The 15,490-nt window shown below is 27.5% G+C and overlaps 1 protein-coding gene across 7 annotated transcripts in view; it reads right to left on the bottom strand.

Moving 5' to 3' along the window:
• The window catches only part of LOC101237183 (cell adhesion molecule DSCAML1), a 69,708-nt gene that overhangs the window by 33,017 nt on the left and 21,201 nt on the right, over window positions 1-15,490 (bottom strand). For 5 of the 7 annotated variants that reach the window (XM_065788810.1, XM_065788807.1, XM_065788809.1 and 2 more), the window contains 7 exons: window positions 7,627-7,929; window positions 7,167-7,493; window positions 6,812-7,078; window positions 5,290-5,556; window positions 4,890-5,183; window positions 4,438-4,707; window positions 431-685 (listed from right to left, as the gene is read on the bottom strand). In XM_065788810.1, the coding sequence (XP_065644882.1) occupies window positions 431-685; window positions 4,438-4,707; window positions 4,890-5,183; window positions 5,290-5,556; window positions 6,812-7,078; window positions 7,167-7,493; window positions 7,627-7,929 (1,983 nt within the window). Of the gene's footprint in view, window positions 1-430; window positions 686-4,437; window positions 4,708-4,889; window positions 5,184-5,289; window positions 5,557-6,811; window positions 7,079-7,166; window positions 7,494-7,626; window positions 7,930-10,977; window positions 11,081-11,581; window positions 11,668-15,490 lie in introns of those variants that run through there. The other 2 variants (XM_065788811.1, XM_065788812.1) reach the window with 2 other exon arrangements.

The raw sequence follows: 15,490 nt of genomic DNA, 5'->3' as shown, positions 1-15,490 counted from the left end.
TACAAATATATTTGTGTTTGTATTAAGAAAAAATTGATGACTTATATTTATATATTTATATTATATTTATATTTGTATTAGAGTTATTTTTAGAATTATTATAATTATATATAATTAGAATTTGACCTAGAACTAAGGTATTTAAATTTGTATTTGACCAAATGTATTTAATCCCTGCCCTTATACATATACACATGACAAAGTGGTTAGAGCACTCGCTTCAGAGCCAAGAGGTCTAAGGTTTGATGATCAAATTTAGTTTCAATAAACAATTTAAGCAATTTATAGTCTACTTAAGCAACTTTTAAACAAAAGGTATATACATCAACTAAAAATTGAGACACTCACAAGCAATTTTTTTAAACTTTTTTTTCAAAAACTAGTCAGTTACTATATATAGTTTAATATTAGGAAAATAATTGAAAAATACCAAAAACAGTAAAGTCATTAGAGTAAGAATCTTTTCCATCATTATTTTCCACAACACATGTGTACCTTCCTCTATCATTTTCTTTCACTTTTTGTATCAGCCAGGTTCTTTGATTACCTTCACTTATTTTAACACCGTCTTTAAACCAAGAATAATTTAAACCAACAGCAGAGCCTCTAGTCAATGAGCAAAAGAACTCAGATCTGTCACCAATCAAAACTGAATGGAGAGTAAAAGGAAGAGCTTGAGGCGGATCTAAATAATTTGCAATAAAAATAATATATAAAAAAGTTAAACAATGTAAACAATTTATAACAAAAATTAATATATATATTTATATAAAAAAGAATTATTTATATATATATATATATATATATATATATATATATATATATATATATATATATATATATATATATATATATATATATATATATATATATTAGCCAATCCCATAATTTTTTTTCGACGACTTATTTTATGCCAAGTGGCTAATGAGTGGCAAAATGGTCATATTTATATGAAAATTTTTTTTATTTTTTTATTTTTTCCTGATAGAAGTATTCGCACCAATTGTTTGAAGTTACGCTTTTTATGATTTTTGACTAAATTTAGAGCAATTTCCAAGCATCGGCGCAAATAAATTCTGACATCAAATCCAGTTAATTTGTTCAATGTTATTTTTTTAATGTGTTCCTATACCAAAAATAACACTGTGCTCATTAATTTAAGAAATATATTAAATCTATCTTTCACTGATTAAAATAGATAAATAAATAGATAAGATAGATAAATTAACACTTTTTGTAAAATGATTTTTTGTTGATTTTAGAGCTTTTTCCAGTCATGCGACAAACTTTATGATTTTTATCTCATTTTGGTATCAAATAATGTTTTTTTTAAAAAATACTAGAGCTTTAGATCAAACAAATCCAAATCCAAAATGGTTTCCTTAAAAGATTGGGTAAAAGACTTTCAACCTTTTGTTGTAAACTAAAAACTAGATATAAATGTGATTCAAAAATATATATACATATTTTTCAAAAATATATAATGATTTTTTTGCTATTCTTAACTGAGTTTATATTCATCGATAAATTTTAAGTTTCATAGTATTATATCTCAGTGTTCATAAAATATGATCATATAAAGTTTAAACCCCCCTCAATTTGAGGGGGTTGCAAACTTTATATAGTCATAATTTTTGAACGCTTAGAGATTGTAATACAATACTTAAAAATTATCGATGAATACAAATTTAGTTAAGAATAGCAAAAAAATTATTTCATCAAAATTGTTGCTCACACGTTTAGGACAGGGGATAAAATTTTAGGGCTTTTTAGCCTCCAATTATTACAACTTTTTAAACAGCATCATTATTTGACATAAGTATAAAATGCTTGGATTTTGCTCCATGCTAGCTATCTCAAACACCAAAAAATATTGGGTCCGCCATTGCTACAGATCTCTTGTTTCTGAAGCAAATTTGCTTCAGAAGTCAGCGTTTAAACACTCCGAATGTACAAAAAATTTAAAAACAAATGCTTCCTTTTAAAAACAAACTGCTTTCAGAAGGATTTCAGCTTTGATTCTATTCATTTTTACATCTTTTCGGACCTCTCTTTGTCTGTCATTGAAAATAAAAATTGGTTTAGAGTTATTTTCTTTGTATTTTACATCTGATTTTAAACCATTTTGCAAACCATTGTTTTTAAACAGTTTGTTGCTTCATGACATAAATTATTCTTAAATAATAAGACAGAATCAGATAAGTTGCAGGTCAAAAACCGCGATGTCCTGGAGAGAGAAATGTAGTCAGCCATTCTATTGATCTCTTTTAGTATTTTATTACTCAGAATAAAAACCTGATTTTAGAGAAATGAAACTTGAATTTCATGAAATTCAAGACATGCGAAACAGTTGCATATTTGTTAAATTTCACATAATGGTATGATTTTTTTCCGCAAGTTCACAATAATCTCTGCACTTCTTAAAAGTCTAAATATAAATAACTTGAAAATTAAAATCCTATACATTTTGTTTTTGCAAAAAAATATTTCAAAGTGAAGTAGTTTTATCTTTACCTTACTATTTTTTAACCATTTATAGTTTTGTGATATAAATAGTTTATTAACAGTTTTATTTACGGCTTAACAGTTTTATTTACGGCTTTGGCTATATGAAGTTCTCTGACATGATGGCAGGAGGTTAACAAGAATAATGGTTGGCCAGAAAACTTAGCTAATCTTGAACCCCTTTTAAATAGCCAGGGCTTGAATTGGGTGAACTGTATGAAATAAAAAGCATCTAACAAATTTCTTATTCATGTGTATTGAGCCTCAACGCTACCGTGTTTAAAAACCACATTTTTTAATTTCATAACGAATTTGTGCGTCTTTAAAATACCACCAGTTAATAAAAATAATAGTAATAAAAATGCACACAATTGGTATAGATAAAAAAACCTTCCATTACTTGTAATGGCATTAATATTATATAGTTAATGACTTGAAAATTTCTATTCGCGCTATTGTTTAATAATGCCCTTCAAAACTCAAAAAATGTAAAAATGTTAAACATTAAAAGAGTGATGCGAGTATAAATAGTCTTCCAAAATAAAAAAATTTTATTAAGAAAATAATACCTTGGGAATATTTTACGACACTCCGCGTATTAAAATTTGTTCATGAAGGTCATAATGGGATGGGCTAATATATATATATATATATACTGGGCTTGTGATGAAGCGAGCACGATCACGCTCCGCTCGTAAAACGCGCCCGTAAACGGTATTTTCAAACGTTCTAGGCGCAATAAACAACACTTGTTCAGCATATAACGAGCGTATAAAATAATGCTCATCCAATAGTTCAGGATTATTTTTTTATTTTCATTAAATATCAAAATTTTATTAAAATATAAAAAGCACTACGTTGTTCTCTTTTGCATAAACGTAATGAATGAGCAGTTTGAAGTCGTTAATAGTCACTAATTTCAATTATGGAATGTGCACGTGGAAACACAATGTAAATACAAAAATGCGCAAGTAAAATAAGAATAGAAAATTAGAAAACCATTGTAAGAAAATTGAAACTGCAGAGTATTTTTAATCTTGTGAAAATATCAAGTAAGATTTATTTGATTTATTGTTTGTAATATTCCACACATCGTTTATAATAAAAATAAATATTAATAATAGAGTAATTTTTAAAATTAGTTTTTGTTTATAGTATAGGTTTTTTTATTAAATATTATTTATTTTAACTCAAATTTAAAACGATTCTATTGTTTAGAATGTTCGCAATCGCATTCGAAAAGGAAACAAAGTAATATTGTCAACATTTATTAAATGGAAAGTTATTATTCTTATTTATTATTATTTCAAATTATTTTTGTGTTATTTTTTTAAGATAAAAAAAACGTAATTTAAAAAAAAAATTTTAGAAAGAAATTAAATAATTAATTTGAATAAAAAATATCAAGAAATGTAAAAACTATTAACCGTTAATTAAGTTTACAGCGTAACATTTTAAAATACATATATCAAAACAATGAATCAAAACTAAGTCACTAAATTATACTTCAATACTAAATCAATAAGAAGTTGCGTTTTTGTTTGATATTATTTTTTTATAACATAAATAGTTAAAAATAAAATCGCGATCTGACAATATACAAGAAGTTTGGAAGTATAAAAATCTACTTTGTTGAAGTAGTTTCATGAGTGTGATACTAATTCAAACATTTTTATGCGAAAGAATTATGTAACAAATAAAAAAAGATATAAAAAAATAAAAAGCTTTTTATGAGCATCGCCTTTTTCATGATCGCGCTCGCCGATGTTATTTCGAGCGCACATAATCACGCTCGATGAAAACATATTCTAATTTTACGAGCGCGATATTACACGCTTGACGATTTTCTTCATCACAAGCCCTGTATATATATATATATATATATATATATATATATATATATATATATATATATACATAAAAATAAAATACCTAAAAAGATAACATTGAGAGTTGCTTTGTAACTGCCATATATATTTGTTACTTCACACCAATATAAACCAACATTGTTTTCAGAAAACCTTTTAATGAAAAGAGTTCCATTGAGAAATATTTTAATATTACTACTATCTACTATTTGAACTCCTTCTCTGTACCATTTATAGAAAATAGCAGGATAACCTTTTCCGCGACAGTCAATAAATATGGGTCGTTTTGATATGCCATAAACATGAGTTTTGAAATTAAGAATAGTTGGAAAACCTTAATCAAATTTAAAATTAAATATATTTATTTTTTAATCATTTTTATTGCTTAATTCTTGATTTAAAAGTTCTGCAGATATAGGTTTCCACATTAAAAGATATTAAAAATATATGAAAAAGTATTATTAAATACTAAAGTTTATATAATTGTTATAGAAAATAATACCCTGATTAGCTAACCTTTTATTGAAACGGTTGAAAATGCTTTAACATATCCTACTTTATTTTCAGCTATACATGACCACAGACCAGAATCTTTTGACTTTGAATTATAAACAGTAAGAATTGAAACAACTTTATTTGTTTTATCAACTTGTGTAGTAATATTTGCTAGTTTGTCATCAAGTTTTTCATCGTCAAGAAACCAACTAATAGTTGGAAGAGGTTGTCCACTGACTGAACAATGTAATTCTAGTAAAGACCCCTGCTCAAACACTCCATCACCAGATATTGATTCAATTTTTGGTAAAAAACCTGGAACAGGAAATTGAATTCATTACATTTAATTCATAATGATTGTATACTCACTTCTCTGCTATAGTTTACTCTGAAAATTTATTTATATTTAGTGTTTAAATACCATCAATAACAAGACGTGCTGCAGATTGTACTGTTTCATATTTATTTGATGCCATGCATTGATAGACACCTTCATCATCAATATTTGCATCGAATATTGTTAAAGTATCATCTTTAATAGATATAAGACTACTTGACTGAAGAATATGACCATCTTTAAGCCACAACCATTGAATAGGTGCTGATCCATCAACAGAACAACTAAAAGTCCCAACTTCACCCGATTTGATCAATACATTTGTTGGAGTTTTTGTTATTTTAAGAGGGACTAAATACACACAAAGATTAAACATAAACAGCATAAAAAAAGATAAATTAAAAAATTTTTCAAGCAGAGGTAGGTTGTTGCTAAGAGACTGGAGTCAAAGCTTGATGCTACAAAGTACTTACATTTAATATAACTAAATATATTAATATATGATATAACAAAAAATAATAATATATACTATATAATAGTATTATATAACTTAATATAACATTACTTGTCTAAATATAATGTATTACAAAATATACAATAGTTGATCAAAGTTCCATAAGTACATATAATCCCTATAACATCTTTTTAATTTACAATAGAATAGTGTTGTGAAATAAAGCCTAATATCATAAATAAGGTCAGAAATAATATTTGTGATCTAATATTGAATTAACTAATTTTAAGAGTAAATTAGTTATTTGTGCTCATTTTACAATATTTTCTTCCTCAACAATAATCACATCTACCCTACACACACATATGCAAAAAATCATATTTGAAATACAATAGGGTAGGTATTCGTAGGGTAGATGTGATTATTGTTGAGGCAGAAAATACTGTAAAAGGGGCACAAGCACCAATGTTCAAAATAACTTTAATAAATTATAGATTAAAGTCAAAATAAATTTACAAAATTATCTATATTAATTATATTTAATTATAATCTGCTAAAGATCTGTATACACATATATAAAAATATATAAAACTAAAGAAAAAAATGAAGCAACTAATACTAAATCATCTGCATATAATAAATTTTAAAGTCAATGGCCAACTGGCATTACGCAACACTTGGCCAACTGGCATTACACAAAATGTGCAATTTTTTGCTCATTTTGTGAACTGGATAGTGCTATTGCATAGATTGCAGCACGTTGAATTTTTTTTTTTAAATATATATTCAATAAATAATATTTGTACATATTTTTATATAAATACTTTTTAATATATATTCTACATACTTTAATATATATAGTCAGTCAATGTATGTAGACTCTACTGCACATATATATAATAAATAAAACTATTTAATATACATTATATATAATAAATAAAACTATTTAAAAAGCAACAATAAAAATTAAACATTTCACAATCCGTGCAATCCAGTAATGTTTTCCTCAGTAATAGCACTATCCAGTTCACAATATGAGAAATAGATTGCACTTTCATGAAATGCATAATTTCATAATTTTTTTATTTATAATGTGATTACTATTATTTATTACATACTTATATGTAGTTACTATCTTAATGTTATACTTGCCTCTGATTGCAATCTCCGCTGAAAATTCAACTAAATATTTTTCTTTTTTAATCAAACATTTATACACACCAGCATCTGAATACCTTGCACTTTTAATAAAAATAGAACCTCCAATTAGAATGTGATTGGTTGTATCCAAGTAATTACCATCTTTATACCATATATATTCAAATAACCCATCTGCCTGGCAATTCAATATAAAAGATTGACCAAACTCTACTAATTGACTAACTGGTCTTACAAAATTGCTTGGTTCAAGAAATTTGTCTATAAAAAAATGTAAATGTTTCTTCACTGATGTTTGAAAAATGTCTGTTTAAAAAAAAACTAAAAAAAAAACTAAATTTTCACAAACCATCTGAGTCCACATAAAGTCTTCCTGGAACATTAGACATTGTTGCATTGTTGAAAACATTCTGTGTAACACAAGAGAACTCTAAATCTTCATACTCTTTCACAATACCAGAAACAATTAAATCTCCGGTATTTAGAACATGAAATTGGTTTTGTGCCCGCCCAAGAGAGATTTTATCAACTTTATCTTTTCTTGGGTGCTTTATTAGCCATTCAGAAACTTTTACATACAATGATACAAAGTCTGGCACTTGACACTTGAAGATAACAATTGAACCAATCAAGCCTATTTGATGATGAATAACTGGAGAGTATGGTTTGTCGATGACTAAAAAAGAAATCTAATAAACAATAGCAAATCATTTAAATCAATTTTTACTAAAAAATTTAACAGAATAGGAAACTTTAAAAAAGTTAATTGGTTGCTCATATGCCAATAGAATATAATAAAAAAAATTTACCAACTTTAACTTCTGCTAACTCGCTTATGAGAGCTCCAACTTTGTTTGATACTCTACATCGATATTTTGCATTGTGTACATTAGGATTGAAATTTTCTTCTTTAAAAGCATGAAACTGTAACTCATTATAAAAAATTGAGATAAGTCCTTTTATTGACCGAACTAGGGAACCAGACTCAGTGAGCCATTCAATTTTCGGTGTAGGGTAACCAATTGCATCACAATACAATGATGCAGTCAATGTGTTAAGAAATAGTATACTTTTTGGCTCTGCCTTCAATGAAACAAATGAAAGCCGATGTTCTAAAAAAGCCACAAATATATATTTAGTTGATTAAAAAAATGCAACTAAAAAAAGAAAATTTTTCAAAATCTTTTAAGAAGAAGTAAAATAAAAACAGTATATACAGCTTTTACCTCAAATAAAGTTATAACTGACTATTTTTATTAATATTTACAAATACCATGGCTAAAAAACTGCTGAATGTTATGAAATCCTAACTGATTTTTGTTAAGTACAACTAGGGTTGCCAGATGTCCAGCTTTTACAAAGGAAAACACAGTTAAAAAAAAATTATTTTTTACATGTTTGGCACTGTATTCTCCTCCATAAAAGCCAGATATCTGGCAACCCTAAGTACAGCCATTATATATAGAAAGCAAATCAAAACTTATAAGAAGTACAAAATAAAATTGGCAAGCTGAACCATTTGTGAAAAATCTCATTAACAAAAAAAATTTGCCAACATTTTTTATCTACTTTGTTCTTTGTTCTACAAAACAGAAAGTGTATTACTGTTTAAAAAACACAAAATTAAGAAGTCATAAGTGGCTGGATATATTAGACAAATGTTATAAAAAAAACAAAAACATTTTTTGGATTGTTGTGAAAAATGTTCAAGATAACCTAGAGATGATCCTGAGTGAATCTCAGATTCACTCAAGATCATCTCCATTCCATTGCCATTCTATTTTTATCTTGAACGCTTTATTTAAATTTGTTATGTAGACTTTTTTATTATCAGAAGGTGTAATTATGTAACAACAGAAAGTGTAAAAGTGTAACAACATGTAATTAAAAAGTTGTAATATGTAATTGAGAATACATCAATTGTAATTGCAAATGCACAATTTAAGCTTATAAGTTGTTATAAAAGGTCTTTTTGGATATGCATTTAACTAAATTAATATTATCAAATTTAGCGTTTGTATGCACCAGTAATAAGAATGAAATTGAATGATTGTTGTGTTTTATGCCAATACACTATGAGCTAAAAGTTCATTATTAACTTAAATCCATATCAACATTTTCTAGTATTAATATTAGTAATTGCTGTAACTGGTGTGAGCCAGTGAGTGTGGTATTAACACACTATGACAGCTGATTTGCTTGATTGCTGCTCATCCACCAATCAAGACCTGCTTTAAAACTGTTAAATGATTGTGCTTTAACCAACTTGTTTGGGTAGCTATTCCATAAATTAGCCAATCTATTTAATAAAAAGTTTTCACGACATGCTTGCTTAGTGATTTTTTTGACATATTTAAAGATTTTGTTGAATACTAATTTTTTTGATTATTTCCAAATTGTTAAAACCATTGAAGAATTTAAAAAGTTGAATCATATCTCCTCATTGTCTCCTTTTTGTCAAGGTAGTCAAGTCGAGTGCTTTTAGATGATAATCATAGTTGATTTTTTAAAGTGATGGTATTAATTGAGTTGCATGATGTTGGACTCTTTCTAATAACTCAATTTCTCCCTTTCGAATAGGTGACTAAACTTGTACTGCAAACTCTAACAGTGATCGCACAAAAGAAACATAAAGTATTCTCTAATATCCAAGCAAACGAAGCATTTTCTAATCCAACCCAACATTTAATTGGCTTTGCCTACGCATTTTATTACATGATTTTTCCATTTCAGATCGCTTGAGAGGATTACTCAAAGATCACTTTCAGATTCTGATTTGTTTAACTTTTGTTCATTGATATAAAGGGGTGATTTTTTGTTATTCCGGCCAAAGTGCATCACCATACAACTTGAAATATTAAATTTCACAAGCCAGTCTTGAATCCACTTAAAAGCTAAATCAAGATCTGATTACAAAGAAAGAGTTGATGCACTGGAAAGCATTTCATTCAAATTTTTGGTATCATCTGCATACAGCTTGGTTAGATTTTTTAGAGTTTCAGGCAAATCGTTTATAAATAGTACAAACAAGAGTGGTCCAATTACTGACCCTTGGGGCGCACCACTGGTAATTTCTGCCCAAGAGGATACATTTTCACCAATCACAACTCTTTGTTGTTATAAATTTGCTGACATTTTAGTTAACTATATTCTATAATCAGTACCTAAATTTTTAAAAAATTCAGTACCAGTGTTGTTCTGTTGCTTTGCACTTGCTTTTAACTGAAAGCAAGAACTTGTTTTTTACTTGAAAGCAAGAGTTCAGATTTACTTTGATACAATAAAAACCACTTTAAATATTTTAAGTTTTTGTAAGCTTTTTGAGACCAAAAAAAGTAGAGCTTAAGTAGTACCACCACCATACCCTTTTTACAATTGTACATTGTGGTGAGGTGAAAGTAGTTGCATTTTGTTATAAGCAATACCATAAAACAGAATAACTTGATAATGAAAGTGACTTCAATCACTTTGCTTGTTCATAACAAAAGTATTGGCCTGAAAATGCAATTGTAAAATAATCACCCATTTCAATTATTTTTCTGATATGTAACTATATAGTGTATATTTTGAAAATTATAATGACTGTGAAGTGATTCTAACTCGTGGAAATATGCTTTAGTTAAACTGACTTGAACAACAAAATAGCAATTTATGTGTCCTTGAAAAATGCCAAAAATGTCATAATTTCAATAATTGGTTAATTGGTCATCAATTGCTTTCTAAAAACCCATATGTAGATGTTCAATAGATACCAGCAATTTTCTGTATTAAGTTGCTTCAAGTTGGAGAAGATTTATAAGAAAATAAGAGTCAACTCAAAAATTAAAAAATCTCAAGTTAACTAGAAACTATCTTATTTCAAAAATAAGTTTGAAAAATCAACATATTTTATTTTTCTTATTATTTATTTTATTTTTTCTGCATTAAGTTAAAGTTTTCAAGCTAAAAAGTTGAATGTTTTTATTTTCTAACTTAAAAACAAAACTATTTAAAAATTTTTTTGTTAACTGTCTGTATAAACCCAAATAAGTTGCAAAATTTAAAACCATGATTTTTATAAATGCTTTATTTACATAAGTTTATCTAATTATATGGCTTCAATGTAAAAACAACCCATTTTTACAGGACCCAAACATGTCTAAAAAATTAAAAATATATACATTTATGCTTCAATATATGAAAATACGCTGTAAAATGTTTGAGAGTTGCACCAACACTTGTTTTAACAATTCACAAATTATAACTTTCTCTAAACTATGTTCTATAATCATTTTGAAACAAAAAAATTTAATTTACTTTAATTTAATTTTTTTTTTACATATAATTCATTATAATGAATTTCATTAATGAATTCATTATGATAATTATATGTCAAAAAAAAAAATTAAAATTAAATTTTATTTTTTGTTATGCAATTTGATTTATTATGCGCAACTTTCAAATTTTGCACATAATAGTTAATATAATAAGTTGCAAAAGTTAATTAGTTACTGAATAAATTAAAATAAAGGTTGCATAACAATTAGGTACTACATGCCTGTAACTAGAGAGGGGGGGGGGTTGATATTGGTGGCTGTTACAACCCTATTTTTAGACAATTAACTATTGTGGTATTTTTTTTTTTTTTGTTCTTTAATCTTTACAAATTCGTAATATATAATAGAATCTTTACAGAGTAAGTAAAATTTAAAAATAAAAAAATCACAAAGTTACGTTATACAATAAATATATAAAATAAAACTGTAAAGTATTAGTAGAAATTACTTCAAAGAACGCGGAAAACTTGCAGAAGACCGACGGTCTTGTCGTCGAGAAACCGCTATGCGTTACTAATATTTTTGGATACTTCAATTTAAAATAAATTTATATTAAAAAAAAATGTTATCAGTTTTCGGCAGAATGAAAATGAAAATCCAAAATGCAAAAAACAAAGAATGCAGACAAAAAGAAATTTTTCATTTTTTTAATTTTATTTCATTACGCATAAATATAAGTAGGTACACGCTTTGTTAAATAGGTAATATATAGTTGTTCAAGTATTGATAAATAAGCGAGAAGGCTGAATAAGTGCGAATTTCATAAGTGCGAACTGGCATAAGTGCGAAGCAGTTGCAAAGACTGGCATAAGTGCGAACTGGCACAAGCGCGAACTGGCATAAGTGCGCCGAAAGAATTTGCAAACATTGGCATAAGTGCGAACTGGCATAAGTGCGAACTGGCATATGTGCGAATCAATTGCAAAAACTGGCATAAGTGCGAAATGGCACAAGCGCGAACTGGCATAAGTGCGCCGAAAGAATTTGCAAACATTGGCATAAGTGCGAATTGGCATAAGTGCGAACTGGCATAAGTGCGAATTGGCATAAGTGCGAACTTGCCAATTCGCCACTTATGCCAATTTGCACTTATGCCAATGTTTTCAAATTCTTTCGGCGCACTTATGCCAGTTCGCGCTTGTGCCAGTTCACACTTATGCCAGTTTTTGCAATTGTTTCGCACATATGCCAGTTCGCACTTATGCCAGTTCGCACTTATGCCAATGTTTGCAAATTCTTTTGGCGCACTTATGCCAGTTCGCGCTTGTGCTAGTTCGCACTTATGCCAGTTTTTGCAAGTGATTCGCACTTATGCCAGTTCGCGCTTGTGCCAGTTCGCACTTATGCCAGTCGCACTTGTGCAGATTCGCAGTTATGAAATTCGCACTTATTCAGTCGCCCCAAATAAGCCTATTATTTGTTTTTGTATTTTTGTTATTGCTGTTGTTTTTGAGTTATTTAGAGTTTTTAGAGTTGTTAGAGTTTACATTGGTTTCGGAACAAAGTTAGTTTTATACATAATTTTAAATGCTTTGGGGTTAATAAAAATTCATAAAGTTGTTAGTATTTAAAATGAGATCTTTTTATAACGTTTTTAGAGTATTTAAGTTATTCGATTTTTCCATTTGAATATTTTTAGATGGTAATTTTTTATATAGACAAGGACCACGGAAAAGCGCGAGAGATTAGTTTTTTTAAAAGGTACGTTGAAGTTTCCCGTTCCTCTGGTATGGTATCTATTTTTACCGTTTTGGAAGAAATTCTTTGAAAAGTAAGAAGGAACAAGTCCATGTTTATATTTGAGCATAAATAACAAATTTTGGAATATATTGACTTGATATACATTTAATGCTTTCAAATTTTTTAAAAGTGGCTCCGCATGCGAGAGTCTATCCTTATAAAAAACTATTCTTGCAGCATGTTTTTGTTTTTGATATAGTGTGGTTAGTTTGGATTTATGAGTACTCGCCCATGCAACATTAGCGTATATGTAGTAGCTTTGTATGAATGAGAAATATAGGAACTTTAAATTATCAGGAGACAGTATAGAACTAGCTTTGAAGAGGATACCAATATTTTTTGATATTTTGGTATTTAATATATCTATATGTGATTTCCATGAGATGTTCTCATCAATAAGTATCACTAGAAATTTAGTTGCTTGGTTTCTCTTTATTTCTTTAGTATCTATATTTAGCGAAGGTAAATCGGGTGGTATTTTTTTAAGGTTAGAATGAAAAAGAATGTATTTGGTTTTTTCTGTGTTTAGCGATAATTTGTTAGATTTTAACCGACTGTTTATTTTTTCAAGTTCAGTATTTGTAGTTTCATGAAGTTCTGTAATTGATGAGGATGCATAAAATAAATTGATGTCGTCTACGAACATTATGACATCCAATTTATTTGAGGCTTTAGGAAGATCGCTAATGTATATTAAAAACAAAAGAGGTGCAAGAATGGAACCTTGGGGGACACCGCATTTTATTTTGAGTAATTTTGAAAATTTCTTTTCATGAGCAATAACGCATTGTTTTCTTTCTACTTAAAAGTTTTTGAATCAGTTTAGTGCAATACACATAAATATAAGAAGTATAAATAAAAGTTTTGATAAAGTAATTAATTAATTAATTGAATACTTATCACAGACCAAATGTTTGTTGTTTATTTATTTTTCATCACTTACATTAAATTAAAAATTGCGGCATATTTTGTGTTTTATTATAATATCTTTTAAAAATGAACGTATGCCCGCAGTGAAAAACTTGTCATCCTCTATAAAAAAAGTCTTGTTACGGGCCTGTACTAAATATAGAATATAGTTAACTAAAAAGTCAGGAAATCGCCGTTGCTAGGGGCGTTACTATAGAAGATGAAAAAATTTTACTTTAAACAAATAAATTTTACTTATAATATTGAGTTTAAAGGTGTATATTTTATGAATCTAGAATAAATTTCAAACAAGGTTATATGAAAACATAACTTTAATTTTTTTCAGTGTTTTTAGCTTTAACCCTAAACGAAATGTAAAGTTCTAAACATGTCGACTTAACTTATTTTTTTAATTTTTCAAAATTTCGAACCGTTCTCAAACCATCGCTTAAAAAAACGCTAAAACACATTGCTTGAGTAGTCTGAAGTAAAATGTCGGTCTGAACTAATAAGCTTCAGGTTTATTTGTATGATTTCCATGACTCATAAAATTACTATGTTTATGATAACAACATTAAGTATAACTAAACATTGTTTATTCATAATTTTTTTTTATTTATATTTTATTAATTTATTTTGTTATTTTATTATTAATAATAAATTATTTAATATAACACTTCTGATACTAGTGTAAAAAGTGTTAAAGTTTTCTTTATGTCGCAGAATAATGCGCGAGTTCTCAAACCATCGCTTAAAGAAACGCTAAAACACATTGCTTAAGTAGTCAGAAGTAAATAATCCGCAAAATAGTAGGACAGTTTACTCCAGCGCAGGACATTTGCTCCGGAGTAAATTGTCCTAGATGGACAGATAGGACAAACTGTGACGTTCTACGACTAATAAAACAACGTACTCCGCGGACAGTTTTCTCCGTGACAGGCTGCAGAAATATTGCATTTTGTAAACAGAATTGTTACACTGAGATCAGTATATTTTGTATTGGTTTTTTGTAAAAAAGGATTTAAAATATATTAAAAAGATAAACTGACTATTAAGAAATATACTGACTATTTTTAATTTGTAACATCTATTCATATCCAATTTTTTCCATGCTTTATATAAGGTTACTTTCTATATATGTTTGTGTGCCACAAAATTTGAAATCAATCTTTGAAAGCTTTTTTCTCAACCAATTTTGCTCAAATTTTGCACACTTAATCATTTTTGATGACAATACAAGGAAATGGAAAAATTTGACCAAAAAAAGTTAATTAAGTTAACAAAAATTTAATTTGTATTTCCCCATAAGAACACTGAATTAATAAAAAAAAAATTTAAAAACGTAACAGTAATTTTTCCTTCTACAAAAGATAACAAAAAAAGAACTTCTAGGCCCAATAGAATTCTGCTTGCATAAAGCATGGATTTGAAAAAAGAATTTTTTTTTGATTTACTAGTTCTAATATTATAAAAAAATCAAATAATATAATAGTTATAATTTAATAATATGTATTTATAAATAATTTATAATAAAAAATATATATTTACATTTAGTATTGAAAAAAAATTCTATGTCGGTTTAAAGTTTTCTATCAGAACCAAGCAAAATTCATGATGCATTTAAATTTTAAATTTAAAAACCGGTTTTTGGTTTCTAAATTTTAGATTTTAAAATTTAAAAACCAAAAACCGGTTTTTTCAAGTTTTC

This window comes from Hydra vulgaris, chromosome 01 (genome assembly GCF_038396675.1).
Source record: "Hydra vulgaris chromosome 01, alternate assembly HydraT2T_AEP".
Taxonomy (NCBI): Eukaryota; Metazoa; Cnidaria; class Hydrozoa; order Anthoathecata; family Hydridae; genus Hydra; species Hydra vulgaris.
This window is presented reverse-complemented; position numbering and strand designations above follow the sequence as displayed.